General features: G+C 39.4%; 1 protein-coding gene across 2 annotated transcripts in view; it reads right to left on the reverse strand.

Moving 5' to 3' along the window:
- Positions 1–343: 343 nt before the first annotated feature.
- The window catches only part of FBXO47 (F-box protein 47), a 29,513-nt gene continuing 14,957 nt past the window's right edge, over positions 344–14,899 (reverse strand). For both annotated transcript variants that reach the window (XM_081971126.1, XM_081971125.1), the window contains exons 4-12: positions 9,888–10,055; positions 8,253–8,329; positions 8,076–8,153; positions 7,609–7,717; positions 7,053–7,229; positions 6,660–6,806; positions 4,647–4,789; positions 1,947–2,106; positions 344–479 (exon numbers count right to left, since the gene is read on the reverse strand). In XM_081971126.1, coding sequence (XP_081827252.1) covers positions 358–479; positions 1,947–2,106; positions 4,647–4,789; positions 6,660–6,806; positions 7,053–7,229; positions 7,609–7,717; positions 8,076–8,153; positions 8,253–8,329; positions 9,888–10,055 — 1,181 coding nt within the window. In that variant the 3' untranslated portion in view covers positions 344–357. The remainder of the gene's footprint in view (positions 480–1,946; positions 2,107–4,646; positions 4,790–6,659; positions 6,807–7,052; positions 7,230–7,608; positions 7,718–8,075; positions 8,154–8,252; positions 8,330–9,887; positions 10,056–14,899) is intronic.

A 14,899-nucleotide genomic window follows, 5' to 3' on the forward strand; every position in this document is an offset into this window, starting at 1 on the left:
CTTTGAGGCCCAGGCTAGCAGCCAAAGGCAAATAATTATATGGCCAGTTTTTCCACCTTCCAGCTAAACAGAATCTGACTATTTCAGTGATTTGCATTATTCTGATTCAACAGCACATAGATTATTATTTTCTTCATCAGAGTTGGATTCCGTATTCTGTCCCAGTCTCTGCATATTATTTTCTTGTTTGTATTCCCCTTGTAGTGTTAAACTACAAAGTTGATTTATTAATAATAAATAAATCTTGATGCTATAATATAATTGATTAAGCCCAAAGAAATGTGTATTTAGAAAGCAGATCAGAATGTTCGCAGCCACACATGGAGACAAAAAAGATAAGAGGCAAAGCAATTTGCTTTATTCCTGGCTATTGTCTTCGTAATTCATGGTTAAATAAAGAATTTCTTTATGAAAATTTGCTTGTGCGTTTACCAGATGAAAAAGATTTAAAAAGCTTGTCTCTTCTTCATCATGCTCTCCTAAGTAAAATATAAAAAAACAGGTTAAACAATACATATTTGTATTTGACAAATAGATGTTGCTTAGCTGGTAAAATGCCAAGCTAACAGATAACATTTTATTTCATCAAATATATTTCATCAATAAATTACCATGCTTGACTCAAGAGAACTTTTACCTTATGCATGAATGACTTGTAATTAAACATGGGTCATATTTACTTCTTTTGGAAGCATTTTTAAAAATTAGTTATGATCTGATTCCGTTTGTTTAGACTACATTGGCTGCATTTATTGTAAATACGTAAGATTTGTTATATACGGTAATAACCCATGTATTACATAATATGCTTTGAGTAGTCACATTATTTTTCATTTCTAAATTTTATAATGACATGTAGAAAAATAAATATTTATATTATACTTCAACCACATGAATATTCATCAGAATTAATCAGAAATAAAGCAATAGCACTTAGACTCATATGTGGCTTCCCAGCGCTCCTCTCTAAACAGTTTACAGAGTCAGCGTAGTGTCCCCAACAATCTGGGTCCTCATTTGATCAATCTTGAAAGGATGGAAGGCTGAGTCAACTTTGAGCCAGTAAGACTCGGACTGCCAAATTGCTGGCAGTCGGCAGACACAGCCTGCAGTACTGCAAATAACCACTGAGCCACCATGGCTCTTAAATCTAAAAATATATAAAGTCTGTTTTTTTTTTAGAGAAATTCTGATTGACACTTCCAGAAATCCAGTTTTAATGTTATATTCTCACTGAAATTCTATTATTCAAAAATATGCATACTGTTCAGTGCAGTCGTGCATGTACTTTAAGAAGAAAATATAAGAAAGAAAATCAGTCCTGGAAGGAAACTGCACAGATCAAAGACACAACATTTTAGTAATTGTATTATGGCCAAATTATGTGAAAATATATAATGGAAATTCAGCTTAAAAAAGAAAATGTGATGAGCTGCTAGGCTATTGGCTCAGATGGCAGCCTCTTTCTTATGGCAGAGGGCTGTGGGTTTTTTGAGAGGATCATAATACATGGAGAAAGAATTAAACCAGTGCTCCCCAAACCTTTTCTTATCTGAAAGTCTTTTTCACTCAGTGTAGATAAAATACCTTAAGTCAGTTTAAATGTCCCTGTTGACATTGAGTAATGGGTTCATGTTCTGTTATCCAAAGGAAAATAACTTTTACCCAATTTTGGGTAATTTACCCAGATTTGGGAAGTAGTGGATTGAACCTTTACTGTACTCAACTTTCAGCGTGGTTGTAATCCTAACCCCTTTACCCATAAGATCTATTCTTCCTAAAAGCAAAACATAATTATATTTATTGTTACATAAATATAATTGACTACTGGTGTGTGTGTGTGTACAGTATTCACACACACACAAACACACACTGCTTAGAAGATTCAGATAATCAAGATTAAGGTGCGATTATAGTAAGGTAAGTAGTATAATTGGATTTCTTACCAGATATCACCAACTGTAGAGCATCCATGATAATTTGTGCGAAGGCATTCTCTATACTCTGCAAAAAAATGTTCTTTTCAGTTATAGAACTGAAGACATTACAGACTTTCTGCATCATTTTTACAGACCAGCCCATGCAATAGAGGTCCTTCTCGCATACCTAGTAGAAAAGAAAATTGAAAAAAGTGAAATGTCCTTGATGATAAAAAAACACACACCCCAATCCTTTGTTCCTATCTTGTGCTTTTTAATCCGAAGTAATTCCATGGAAGTTTTGGGTTGAAACACACACACATAAATACACATATGTAAATATAGTAATAGCAGCTTTCATAGGGCTTAATTTTTTAAATTGTAGTTTCCTTGCTTTCTGATGGTTTGACCTTTCTTTGCTTGGGTTTTTCTTTTTCTTTTGACATAACATAGCTTAAACTAGATCAAGTGGTACATCCTTGCTGTTTAAGGATTCTCTGTGTTTCATCTTGATTCTGTCTATATGGCTTTCCAAATAGAGTCACAACAGAGGCTTTCCTGATAGTTGAGCACCCCTTCCTATCAAATACTATTATAATTGCCACCTGGGAAAGCACAATTTTCAGATAGTTCTAAGCCAATGGCATTTTATCCATGTATTAAAAAATGCTATATCAAGGTAGTAAATACAATATCATAAATAGTAACATACAGTTTGGTGCTTAAAATGTCTATGCTTACATTGGAAGAGTTAGCTTCTGCCACTTCCTGGACTTTAATTATAGCATGGTGGTAGCATGCTTAGGAAAACAAAAGCCTGACTTCTGGAATAATAGCAATAACAGTTTGGAAGACACTAAATATTTGGAGACATGGAGAGCTGAGAATTATTCTTAGTGGAGTTGTGGAGAAAAATGAGAGGACTGTATGCCACCTTAAGCTTCTAAGGAAAACGGTGTGCAAGCTAACATAACAGTTAACAGGTAACAATAACACATTTTATTATCTCTGTCTCTGGTAAAATGGGGGAGGGATGTGAGGTCAGATACAGACTTAGGGTAATGGGAGAAGGCAGAGTTACTAATGCTGATTGGCTGATAGTTCTTTGTGTTTGGCTATTGGTCTAAAGTGGCAAATGCTGATTGACTTGAGGTGTTTTCTGAGAACTATAGACTGACAGGCAAACATATAAGTGTACTGTGTCATAGTATCCTCCTGCCCAAATCTATCTAATGAAAATTGCATATGTTAGCCTTGGATGGATTGGGGGAGACATGTAGCAAACAGTGCCTATTGATTGATTATGTGCTATCAAGCCAGTGTTGACTATTAGTGACCACATAGACAGATTTTTCCCCCAAGATGATCTGTCCCTAACCTGGCCTTTCATATTTTCCAACATGCACTCATCACCTTAGGCTGTGTGTGTGTGTGTGTGTGTGTGTGTAAAAAGGGTTCCTTCACTTAGGTATAGAAAGGCAAGATAAACCAAAAATTCCTTAAAAACACACTCTCATGGAAGCTTTCTCATCCACGTGTCTGAAACAAATCAGCTTAACTTCCAAAACCAGTAGGTATCAGGGGGTCAGGCAAATTCTAGAGATGATTTTGAATTGGCAAAAAAAAAAAAAACCATCACAGAAAAATGCTCTCAGCTGGTACAATACAGTTTCTACTTAATATACAGAATTTAACTTAAAATGTTTCTCTTTTCCTGTACAGTAATTAAAGACATAGGATTCCTGCAGTCCTCCCACATGACTCACAACCTGAGAAAAATCAAGAAGATGGCCATGTAATCTGTATCAATGCATGATGCTAATATTAATATATTGTAAAGTGCTCTGATAAATATAATGCAGGCAAACAAGGACATTTTGACACATCTGATGCCTTGAGTTAGATATACTGGTTCTGCCTGCCTGTCTGCTAACTACATCAGGCCGAGAAGTTAGATAAGCATGGCAAAATCCAAAATGCCCCATTCATTCAAGGACTGCTGTAATAAAAGTTTAATGAAAATGCTTTCCCTGTTCACATATAAAGTGACATTATGCAAGTAGCAACAAAAGAATTGCATTTAGGCACATGCTGCCATAGAAACACTCTAAAGCAACGTAATTAGTTTGAAGTATTTTCAGACATATATTAATTTGCCTCTTTTAAAATGTTATTTTGGTTAGTTAATTTTAGTGAATTGTATGAAACTGCTAAGAAAGAACCAGTATTTAAGGGGCCAAATTAAATAAGACATCAAATGTGTCATTGTGCTGAATACATTTAAGGCTTTAATCATGTTTAAAGAACACTGGAGAGAGGAGATCCAAATAAAAGTACATGAGAATTTAAATCTTGATTAAAAATTATTTCACTCAAAAGAGTTATTAGCTCTGGAACTACATTGATTGAAAATGGCCAAATTACATGCCAAATTACCAAATGGCCAAATTACATGCTAAATTATAGTTCTCCCCCAATGGAGATGGAAGATTTTCATTTAAATTGTGTGGAGCAAAGAAAAGAAACTAAAATAGAAAAGAAAGAAAAAGAGTCAGGTTCTAAACATTGTTTTCTCATCATTCTTTTCATTCACAGCAGGTACTCTTTCACAGAAATGTGCAAGATACATTAAATGCAGTCACTTAGTTTGAGTGCATCAGCCCATTCATAAGTCATAACATAAAGAAGAGAGTAGTACACAGAGAGGGGGAAATATCTGTCAATTACCAATGCCAGGAATACCACCAGCCTTGCCAATTCAATAGCTCGACCATCCACAGCTTTACTAGCCATAAATGGGAAACAGATGTTATTTCCACACAAAATAAGAAAACGAGCACTGTTTTCAAGATGCCACTCCTGAGGGATTACTGTAAAAATAGAAAAAAAAATTTAAAATATATTTATATACATAAATGTCGCAGCACATATAGCAAGGGTGTCCAAACTTGGGAACTTTAAGACTTGTGGACTTCAACTCCCAGAAAGCATGGCTGGCTGGGGAATTCTGGGAGTTGAAGTCCACAAGTCTTAAAGTTCCCAAGTTTGGACACTCCTGACATATAGTATTCACACATGCATGTTTAACTTTCAACTTTAATTTTCTTACATTTGAAAATATTATTTAAAATGAGGAAAAATAACAATAATTTATCTAATCCACAAGACAAGCAAAAAATATTCAACAATATAAACTACTTTGGATTTTTATAGGAGTCAGTAATAAAACTATGGTGTTTTTTTAACATTTAGTTTGTGTGCTTTTCAGTGGATAATGCAATGAGCAAGAGTACTTAGGACTATGAGAGTTCCACCATTTGCTCTTTAAAACCAGGTCTCTCGGGGCTTATTAAAGTGGCTGAAAGGTGTCAGATGAAGAGTTCTAGTGGTGGTTACTTCTTCTTTGAAGGAGGGGTTTGTCTTTTACTTCTTAAGAAGGCCTAGGTTTACCCCTTCCTGTAGTCCCCACCATACTGGACAATTTATTTCCATTATCCAACCTTCCCTTTCATGGGAAAGTGATCAAAACGTTGGTTATACAACAGCTTCAGAGGACCATACATGAAGCGGATTATCTGAGTCCTTTTCAATCAAGATTCGGGTATGGGATGCAAATGGCATCCGTCACACTTTTGCATGACCTCTGCCAAGGGTGGGATGGGTTTATGCATCCAGCTTGTCTTACTTGACCTCTCAGTGATTTTTTAATACCATCAACCACGGGGTTCTGCTGGAAGGAGTCAGAAGATTGGGGGAGAGTGGCACAGGGTTATGCTGGTTTCCCCACTTTCTCTGGGATCAATCCCAGTCAGTGATGACTGGGGAGAGAGGACCCACCCTTAGCCTCTACTTTCTACTTTGTGGGCGGCTGTAGGGTTCTCTTCTATTTATCATCTACAAGACACTGCTGGGTGAGTTCACAATCCCTTGTCATTGGATGAGGCATCAGTACTCTGATGATACTCAGTCTCTGCCTCTGGCGAATTATGCAGTGCTGTAAATCCCAGGAGGCTGTGAGGATCTGCATAGGAAATAACAGGCTTCAGCTAAACCCAGGCAGGACTGAGTGGCTTTGGATTTTTGGGGGGGGGGGTGGGACTACTGGTTCTCAGACTTCCCATCTTTAATGATGGATGGGGTTGCACTTCTCCAGACAGCCCAATGTGTAATCGGAGGATCCTCCTTAACTCATGACTCCTGCTCAAAGAGCTTCCTGTTTGCACCTGTTCCTAGATTGGAAGGCTCTGCTGACAGTCACCCACCCTAGTCACCCCCAGACTGGATTACTGTAACGTTCTCTATATGAGGCTGCCCTTGAAGAATATCCAGAAGCGTAATTGGTGCAGAATGACAGGACAGGACATATCATACCTCTGCTCCATAAGGTGTATTGGCTGCCAGTTTGCTTCTGGATCTAATTTAAGAAGCCCTTTGTAGCATGGGGCCAGGTATTCTGATTAAATCAGTGTCCCATAAGATCTGTCACAGAGGACATTTGGCGGGTACCATCATTACATTTGATGGGTCCCAGGAGGCGGGTCTTCTCTTTTGTGGCACCAACCTTATGGAATATTTTCTCACCCCTCCCTCCAAGCAAGGTTAGCTCCATTCCTGCTAATCTTCTGGAAAATCACAGTCACTGTCATGTGATCATCTCACTTAACAACAGAACTGTTAGTCCCAGTTGTGGTCTATACACAAAGACTTGATGGTATCTTGGATTCGTGTGTGCAAACAAACCTGCAAGTTCATCTACCAGACTGACAACATCACTCTCCATCCACTCATCTTTTTCTGTGTCATATAATAGTTTAACAGCATCTGCCAGCTCTTTCAAGTTGTTTTCCTCTGTTGGGCCTTGAATCATATTCCGCCAAGCAACATTTCCTGAATGATATTAAGCAAAAAAGTTATTGAAGGAGAATTTGTCTTGAGATATCAATTAGCCGTACTATTTCTTGAGGTTTAAAGAAAGACAATTCTAGATTCAGCAGTTAATAATTGCTATCTTGCTAGAAAATCATTAGCAGGATTGCAACTGATTTTCTTCATGCTTTAATATGCTACTTCCTTTCCTGTTTTCCAACTCTTATCTGAATACTTGTACATTTTATATTAATTAAAATAGCTTACCATCCTCTGTAGATGCAGGCCCAAATATTAGATACAGCAGCCGAGCTTGATTTACAATGGGCCATGGCTTTAAAATACAGGTCAGCCAAAATACTGAATCACTCTGATGAATCCAATGGTTTAGAAGTACACCACGACAAAATGTCCTTACCCTCAATTCCAATTTACGGAAACGCCCTAAACAAATTAATAACATTTACGCATTAGTTTGCACTTAGAATTTTCTAATGTTAAAACTAGAGGTGGATTGCTGCTGGTTTGGCCCGGATCGGCCGAATTGGTAGTAGCGACAGTGGGAGGCTCCGCCCACCCACCCAGATGCTTCTGCGCATGTGCAGAAGTGATGCGAGCGTGGGCGGGAGCGTGCCCAAACCAGTAGTTACAAAATTTGCAACCCATCACTGGTTCACACCTGTATAGTGTGTGAAAAATAATTATTTTGGATGGCACTTTTGCAAGTTTAAAGTCAGTAGTTATTATTGCTTTCACAGTTATTAGGGTGTCACAAGATACCGAAGTCCATATTTATAACATGCTCACAACATAAATAATTTACCAGGCTTGCTGCTGACAACTCTCTGAATTCTCTGAGGTAAACTGGTGACATCACAGATAAAATTGTAAACTCGTTCACATTCATCTTCATCCCATCCAGCTGTTACGGTCTGAAAACATGTATAATAAGCCAACAGAAATATATAAAAAAACAATATTTAGACTTTGAAGATTTAACACATGATACAACTGTTTTATTTACCGGTTTTGTAATGTGAAATTTAATAAAAGTGGCCAGTGACAAGTGTAGAATATGATTTATCTTGGGATACAGGTAAATACTGTATACTCCAAATAATAAGTTCTGCAAATGTCTTTACCCAATTTTGAACAGAATGGAACTTTAGAATGTATAGCTATAGAATAAAGTTTATACAGCGTGCAGTAATGGTCTCTAAGGTACAAAATATTGTGCCATAATAAATATATTTATTTTTAAAGCATTACAAAACTCTCTATTGCTTTTACCTGTAAAAATACTCCATAACATTGTAATCCCAAACAATGCAAAGGATCTGCACAGCCATAGAATTGGAAACATGGAATCTATGAAAAAGCAGTAGAAAAAAAGATACCCTTCAATTTATTTCAATGGGATATAGAAATGAACAGATCCACTATTTCTTGGAAAACATCTGTGCTTACTTCTGAAAATCTTTTATATATGTACTTCAGTCTCTCTCTTGTAGGGAGTAGTAAAGTGCACCTTTTAAATAATAAGCCTAGAAAGAAAGAAAAAAACAGAAAAATCATACAGAGATGTTTTTTAAAAAGTTTTTGTGAAGATGCTTTTCAAAACCTATAAACTATATTCAGTTAAGGACCAGGAGCCATAGGGACATTAGTTACTTATTGCAATTATTTATTTATTTAAGTGGCCTAACAATCCAATTTTACCTTTATTCCAAGACCCATATCATCTTTTTTCATTCCTGTACTATAGTTTACATAGCTATAATACTTCTGCTTTCCATAGAGCACTATCAAACAGCTAACCCTCTTCCTCTTTCAACCCAAAAAATTCCATGGTGTTTAAAAGAGGAAAGTAAGCATATATATGAAATCAACCTAGTCTTGTTTGTGATTGGCAATTTCCATGGTCTGTTTCATTGAAATCAGGGAAGTGATTAATTTAGATGGGAGGATGCGACGGAGATGCCATTGGTTATTCATCAACTGATCAGCATCCTGAAAATATTAACTCACCCACCATGTGGATAACATATTTTGTCGGCCTGCTGAAAAACATAAGGGATAGTGTTGAAAATGAAGAATATAAATCATTATGCCAACAAGATATCATATCGCTACAGTGAAGGCTGGGTTTTGTCAAAGTTTGGTTTTGTGGAAAGGTTCAGAGTGAAAGAACTGTCGTCGCAGATAAATGAAAAGAGAAGCAGCGGGAGCATGGCAAGAAAACAGTAGACACAGAAAGAATAATTTGCATGGAACAGAAGAAGAAAAAGAAGCTATAGTAACTGGGAGCTGATGAAGCCTGGCAAAAATGCTGAAAACATCCAGAAAGATATGTTGACATGATCATAATAATGGTATGGAAAGATTACTTGGCAAAGGCTCCATAAATTTTGTAAAGCAATACATTTTTCAGATTTCTAATTCCCATTAGAAATGGGAAATGCGCGCGCACATGCACACATACACACACACTTAAAATAGGACTGTTGCAGGGGAGAAGTTTACTCTCCTGCTATATTTAACTATTGCAGTTCCCTTTTCCTGTTCCGTTTGCCTTACAATATAATTCAGACATAAATTTGAAAAGATAAAAATACATTTAAAATTTCACAGGGGGAAAGAGCACTGAGAGTATTACAGCAAAAAACAGAAAAATGGGAAGGCAAAGTTAATTTTCTCAATGTTTCACCTACACTATCAGTAATATTTTCAGACTTCAAACCTACTGATCATTAAAAATATCAGTTCCTAATAATACAAATATAAATAAAAAGAAACCCACCCACTGAGCAGTTGCGAGAAATTACAGTTCCTTTCTTGTTATAAATGTATTTTCTAAGAAATTATTTCTTACATTTATGATCAAGTTAATTTTTCTTCACTATATTAATCTAGACACTGATTTGACATGCACATGAATTTACCACAATGAAACGTTTTTCCTATCCTGCAATATTCTTGTTAATTGAAAGGATGCAATTTGAAGCTTAGCATTCTTCAATTAGCTGAGATTTATACATCTTAATATGTTTTTCTATCTGCTTCCTGTTTTGGAATATCTGAAAAGGATGAGGCTTTGATCACCTAATGAACTATAGTGTTCCAGAATGGAGGATTTTGCAGAGTCAGATTGGTCTTGGTTATGGAAATCCTGTGGAAAAAATTTCCTACTTCCAGAAGGTGTTGAGATGTAATTAACGATACGATCTCTGATAATCTTTGAAGCCATGCTCATCATACTGATATCTTTCACTGAATAAAGAAGAAAAAGGAAAGGAAAAGTAATTGTTAGATTTTATTCACTCGGTGGTTCTTTTTCTTTCATTCATCAGACAAATATGGGACTACTCTTAAGCCAAGATAAGCACATGGCGATACAAATAATTGTGTATATATGATCTTTTCAAATGACATATATAGGAATCCACAATTTTTTTTCGAAATATTAAATCTTATGTGAATAACAAAATCTTTTGTTTTTGATATTCCCATTAGTTTTCAAGTAAGATTTTTAATGAGCCATACTTATAAAAAAGACAGGGCCAATATAAAAAATCAAATTAATGTAATCAAATTAATTGCCTGCAAAATAAAATGCCCCATTTACAAATGTAGTTCATCTCCATTTGCATATACCAACCACTCTCTCTCTTATATACAACTTATATTCTTGTTTTCTTAATACATTTTCTTAATAAAAAGAAATTCTCACATGCAGAAGCATACAAGGACATACATTCCTCTCCCTTCAATAGGAGTCTATGGGCATTACCATAAATGGATTTTCAAACTCCATCCCTCTGTGATTCCATATTGTTTTTTTTGATGGACAGTTGAGCCAATTTAATTCTGTCTAATTAACAATTTTCAAGTAGTGGGACTAGAATACAGCAATCGAAGACTGGCTGTGATATGAAGAAATCTGAACTGGCACCAAGTTATTTTCAAAGACCTAGGAAGTGAAAATTATGTTGGCATGCACACAAAGATCCTAAACTTAGTCAATTGGTGGTTTTGGAGTTCATTCAGATGCAAGATATTGCTTTCTGTCTCCTCTCACAATATAGCTTAAGTATTTTCTCCATGTTATCACATGGTCAAAAGCTTATTTTTAAGGCTGTGCAGTACTTGAGATTGAAAGAGTGCTAGGAAGCAATCTGTGGAGATTGAATCCAAGAGCTGCACAGCCCTACGTATTTTTCTTTCAGAAATTCATTTAGATTTAAAACAGGTTAGCAATTCTTTGTTTGGTGTGAATTTTAGTTGCTGAACTTCCTAAGACAGAAGCAAACAACTGATGTGCCTAAAAAGAGAATAAACAGAAAGAAAATGAATGTGTACAAATATATTCACAATCAGTAATGGGTCCGTGGGGTGATATCAGCCTTTGTGTGTGCTGAAAAATACAGGACATTAGTGTCAGTACTGATAATAATCTAATTTTGCCTGTTTTGCAATCCTTCAGGAAATCTTATTTTTTAAGAACATGTTTTAAAACATTTAATGCAATATATTTTGAAGGGATAATTTTACGTGGCACGACAGGCAATGGTACTCATTGCCCTGGGAGCATGTAGTGCAGCTTTTCTTCCACAAAATTTTGTTCGTCCTATTTCTCTAACTGGTTCCAATGGGACTGAAAATAAATACATCAACTTTAAGTATAAGAATGCTCTGAAGAACTTTGAATATAATGATTCTCTAAAGCAGGAGGGTCAAACTTGATTTCATTGAGGGTTGCATCAGGGCTGTGTTTGACCTCAGGAAGCCAGGGTAAGCCTGGCTAGGGTGGGCATGGCTAGCTGGATGTTGCTTGTGTTGGGGTTGCCTGTGAAGGCCCTAATGCTCTGCCAACGAAAATGAGCTTCTGAGCTCCGTTTTTTGCTGCAATGGCCTCCTGCAACTCTCTGCCAGCAAAAACGGAGCTCAGGAGGGCTATCTGTGCACCTCCTGTTATATACAGACGTACGTTGTTAAATTTGCATGTTTTCACATGCTCACTGGGGATTGGTTGCCCAAACCCCGGGAAGTTTAAACAACTGTCATTGGCCGGCTGGGCTGCCAGAGCTCCTTAATTTACATGTTTCACATGCTCAGTGGTGATTGGTTGCTCAAACCCCAGGAAGTTTAAACAACTGTCATTGGCCAGCTGGTCTGCCGGAGCTCCTTAAAAGACGAGCTCCAGCACCCCAGCTGGCAGAGCGCAGTCACTTACTCTTGCAATAAAAAGTGCTGAAACTCACTCACGCCTCATGCCTGCTGCTTCTCATTGATCTAACACTGGCAACGAAGAAAAAGGGACCGGACAAGCAGCCATTGAGTACAAGGACCAAGACCCTGCACCACAGCACGAGATGGCATCGCAAGCATCCCCTGCACCAGCAATCTTCAACCTGCAGAGGGAGGACTGGCACACGTACATGGGGCGATTCCAGATGTTCCTGGAAGCCAACAACTACCAGGACCGGCCAGACAATAGGAAGCGGGCATTATTCCTAACTTACTGCAGAACGAAAATCTATAAGATCGCACAGACGTTGATTGCCCCAGCAGACATAGAGACCGTCGCATGGACAACCCTACAACACGCCCTGGAAGACGACGTGCCATCCACCCCCTCCCCCTCCCCATGGTGAGCCGGAACGAGTTTTACCACCGGTGCCAACAGGAAAGAGAGATGGTGAACTATTTCGTGACCAGCCTCCAAGAAATCGCAACCCAGTGCAAATTCTTCAACCCAGAAGAAATTATGACGGACCAGATCATCCTAGGAATGAGAGACCTCTCCTTGCAAAATAAACTGCTAATCAGAAGGGAAGTCTCATTCAAGGATGTGATCAAGGAAGTCCGGGAAGCTGAATCGTCAGATAACTCAGCAGCGAACGTAAGTTCTGGAGTGCAACGGTGAACGGGACGATGCAGACACCATTCACTGCATGTACCCAGAAAGAAGACAAATCATGAGGGATATAGAAGGCAGGCAACCATGTTGCCCAGGCTGCATGGGATTCCATTCAAGAGTGGTGTGCCATTTCCAGGAAGCCATCTGCCGCAGATGCCAGCAGAAAGGCCACATTGCTGAGGCGTGCAGAGCATCCCATCCCACCCGACCCCATCCCAACCAAGACCCATGGCTCTGCAGGGGATACAAAACAACCCATGACCCAGCCAACAGTGGAATAGGTGGAGAGAGGAACAGTACCAAGTCCAGAGGGAAATCCATCACACCACTGTGGGCCACTCAGATGCCTACGAAGAAAAGTTCCATGCCACGGTGACCATTGAAGAGGGACCATGCAAGATGGAGCTGGATACAGGATCATATTTTACGATCGTGTCCTGGCAGATCATTAAGAAATTGAACCCGACAGCCAGCAAGAAGGTCCTCAAACCATCAAACATCTGGCTCAACAACTACCAGGGGAACCGGATCAAAGTCCTAGGAAGAATGGAGGTTGAGATGGCGTTCCATGAATTCCAGGGCCACCTACCCCTCATGGTCATCGCCAGCCACCAACCATCCCTACTGGGATTGGGAATGGTTCAAGCCCCTGGGGCTAGACATCATGGCCTGCATCGACTCTCAATCCACGACCTGGATCAGCTACTGGCAGTGTTCGCGGATGTCTTCGATGTGGGCCTAGGTAAATATATGGGAAAACCCATTTCATTTAACCTAGACTCCCATGTAACCGCCATCAGGCTCAAACCCTGAAGGTTCTCCTTTGCTCTACAGCCCAAGGTGGATGAGCAATTGGACAAACTAATTGCCCAAGGAATCCTCGTGCTGACCAACCACGCGGTATGGGAAACCCCAAGTCACCCCAGTGAAGCCAGATGGTTCTGTCCATCTCTGCGCAGATTACAAGTGTACGCTGAATAAGGCCTTACAGCAAAGTGTATACCCAGTGCCAGTTGTGCAACATTTATTGCATTCCCTAGGAAGCGGGAAAATATTTGCCAAACTGGATCTGGCCCAGGCATACCAACAATTACCTGTGGACAAAGCCACCATGGAAGCACAGACAATTGTGACCCACAGAGGGGGCTTTCAAATGCACCAGTGCAGTTTGGAGTTAGCCTAGCCCCAGGACTGTTTCAGTGTTTAATGGAGCGGCTACTGCAAGGAATCCTGGGGGTGGTGCCATACTTGGATGACATATTCATCTCAGGTGACTCCATAGAGCAGCTGTTGGAATGTGTGCATGAGACTTTGGGGAGGTTCGAGGGGAAGAGACTTAAAGTGAGCCCAAAGAAATGTAAAATCTGCATGAGGCAGGTAGAGTTCCTGGGATACCTCATAGGGTCTGGCATCCACCCCACCGACAGCAAAGTAAAGGCCATTAGAAACGCCCCCACCCCAAGGAACAAGACAGAGCTCTAAGTCTTCTTAGGACTATTGAACTTTTACAGTATTTTTTCACAACAGAAGGCCACTGTTGCTGAGCCGCTGGACAAGCTCCTGGGAAAGACGATGCCATGGACCTGGGGACAGAAGGAACACCAGGACTTCACAGTGGTAAAAGAGCTCCTATCCTCCAACAGTATGCTCATCCAATTCAATCATACATTGCTGGTTTGGATCACCTGTGACGTCTCCCCCTTTGGAGTCAGAGCGGTCCTTAGCCACCCCCTACCGGATGGATCGAAGGCTCCCATAGGATATTACTCCAAGACCTGAATGCAACTACAGCCAGATCGATAAGGAAGCCTTAGCTGCAGTCGCAGGGATGAAGAGATTCCATGAGTACGTGTATGGCAGACATTTCAAACTCATCATGGAACATAAGCATCTACTGGGGCTCCTCACCAGGAACCAATAAACCCAGCCGTACATGTTCCCAAGGGTGACAGATGGGCCATTTTCCTCATGGCATACAACTATGAGCAGATCCACAACCCAGGGAAGGACATCAGCCATGCCGATGCACTCAGCTGTTGCCCGTTACCAGAGCTGATGGAAGACCCCGCTCCCACCGCCATGGTACTGCTGATCGACATTGACCCAGCCAGCCCAGTCGCCGCCAGGGACATCACCGAGCACACACAAAAGGACAGGGGTTGCAAAGGGTTCTGAACTGGGTGTTGAGGGGGTG

The sequence above is a fragment of the Natrix helvetica genome (assembly GCF_964273705.1).
Source record: "Natrix helvetica genome assembly, chromosome: Z".
Classification (NCBI taxonomy): domain Eukaryota; kingdom Metazoa; phylum Chordata; class Lepidosauria; order Squamata; family Natricidae; genus Natrix; species Natrix helvetica.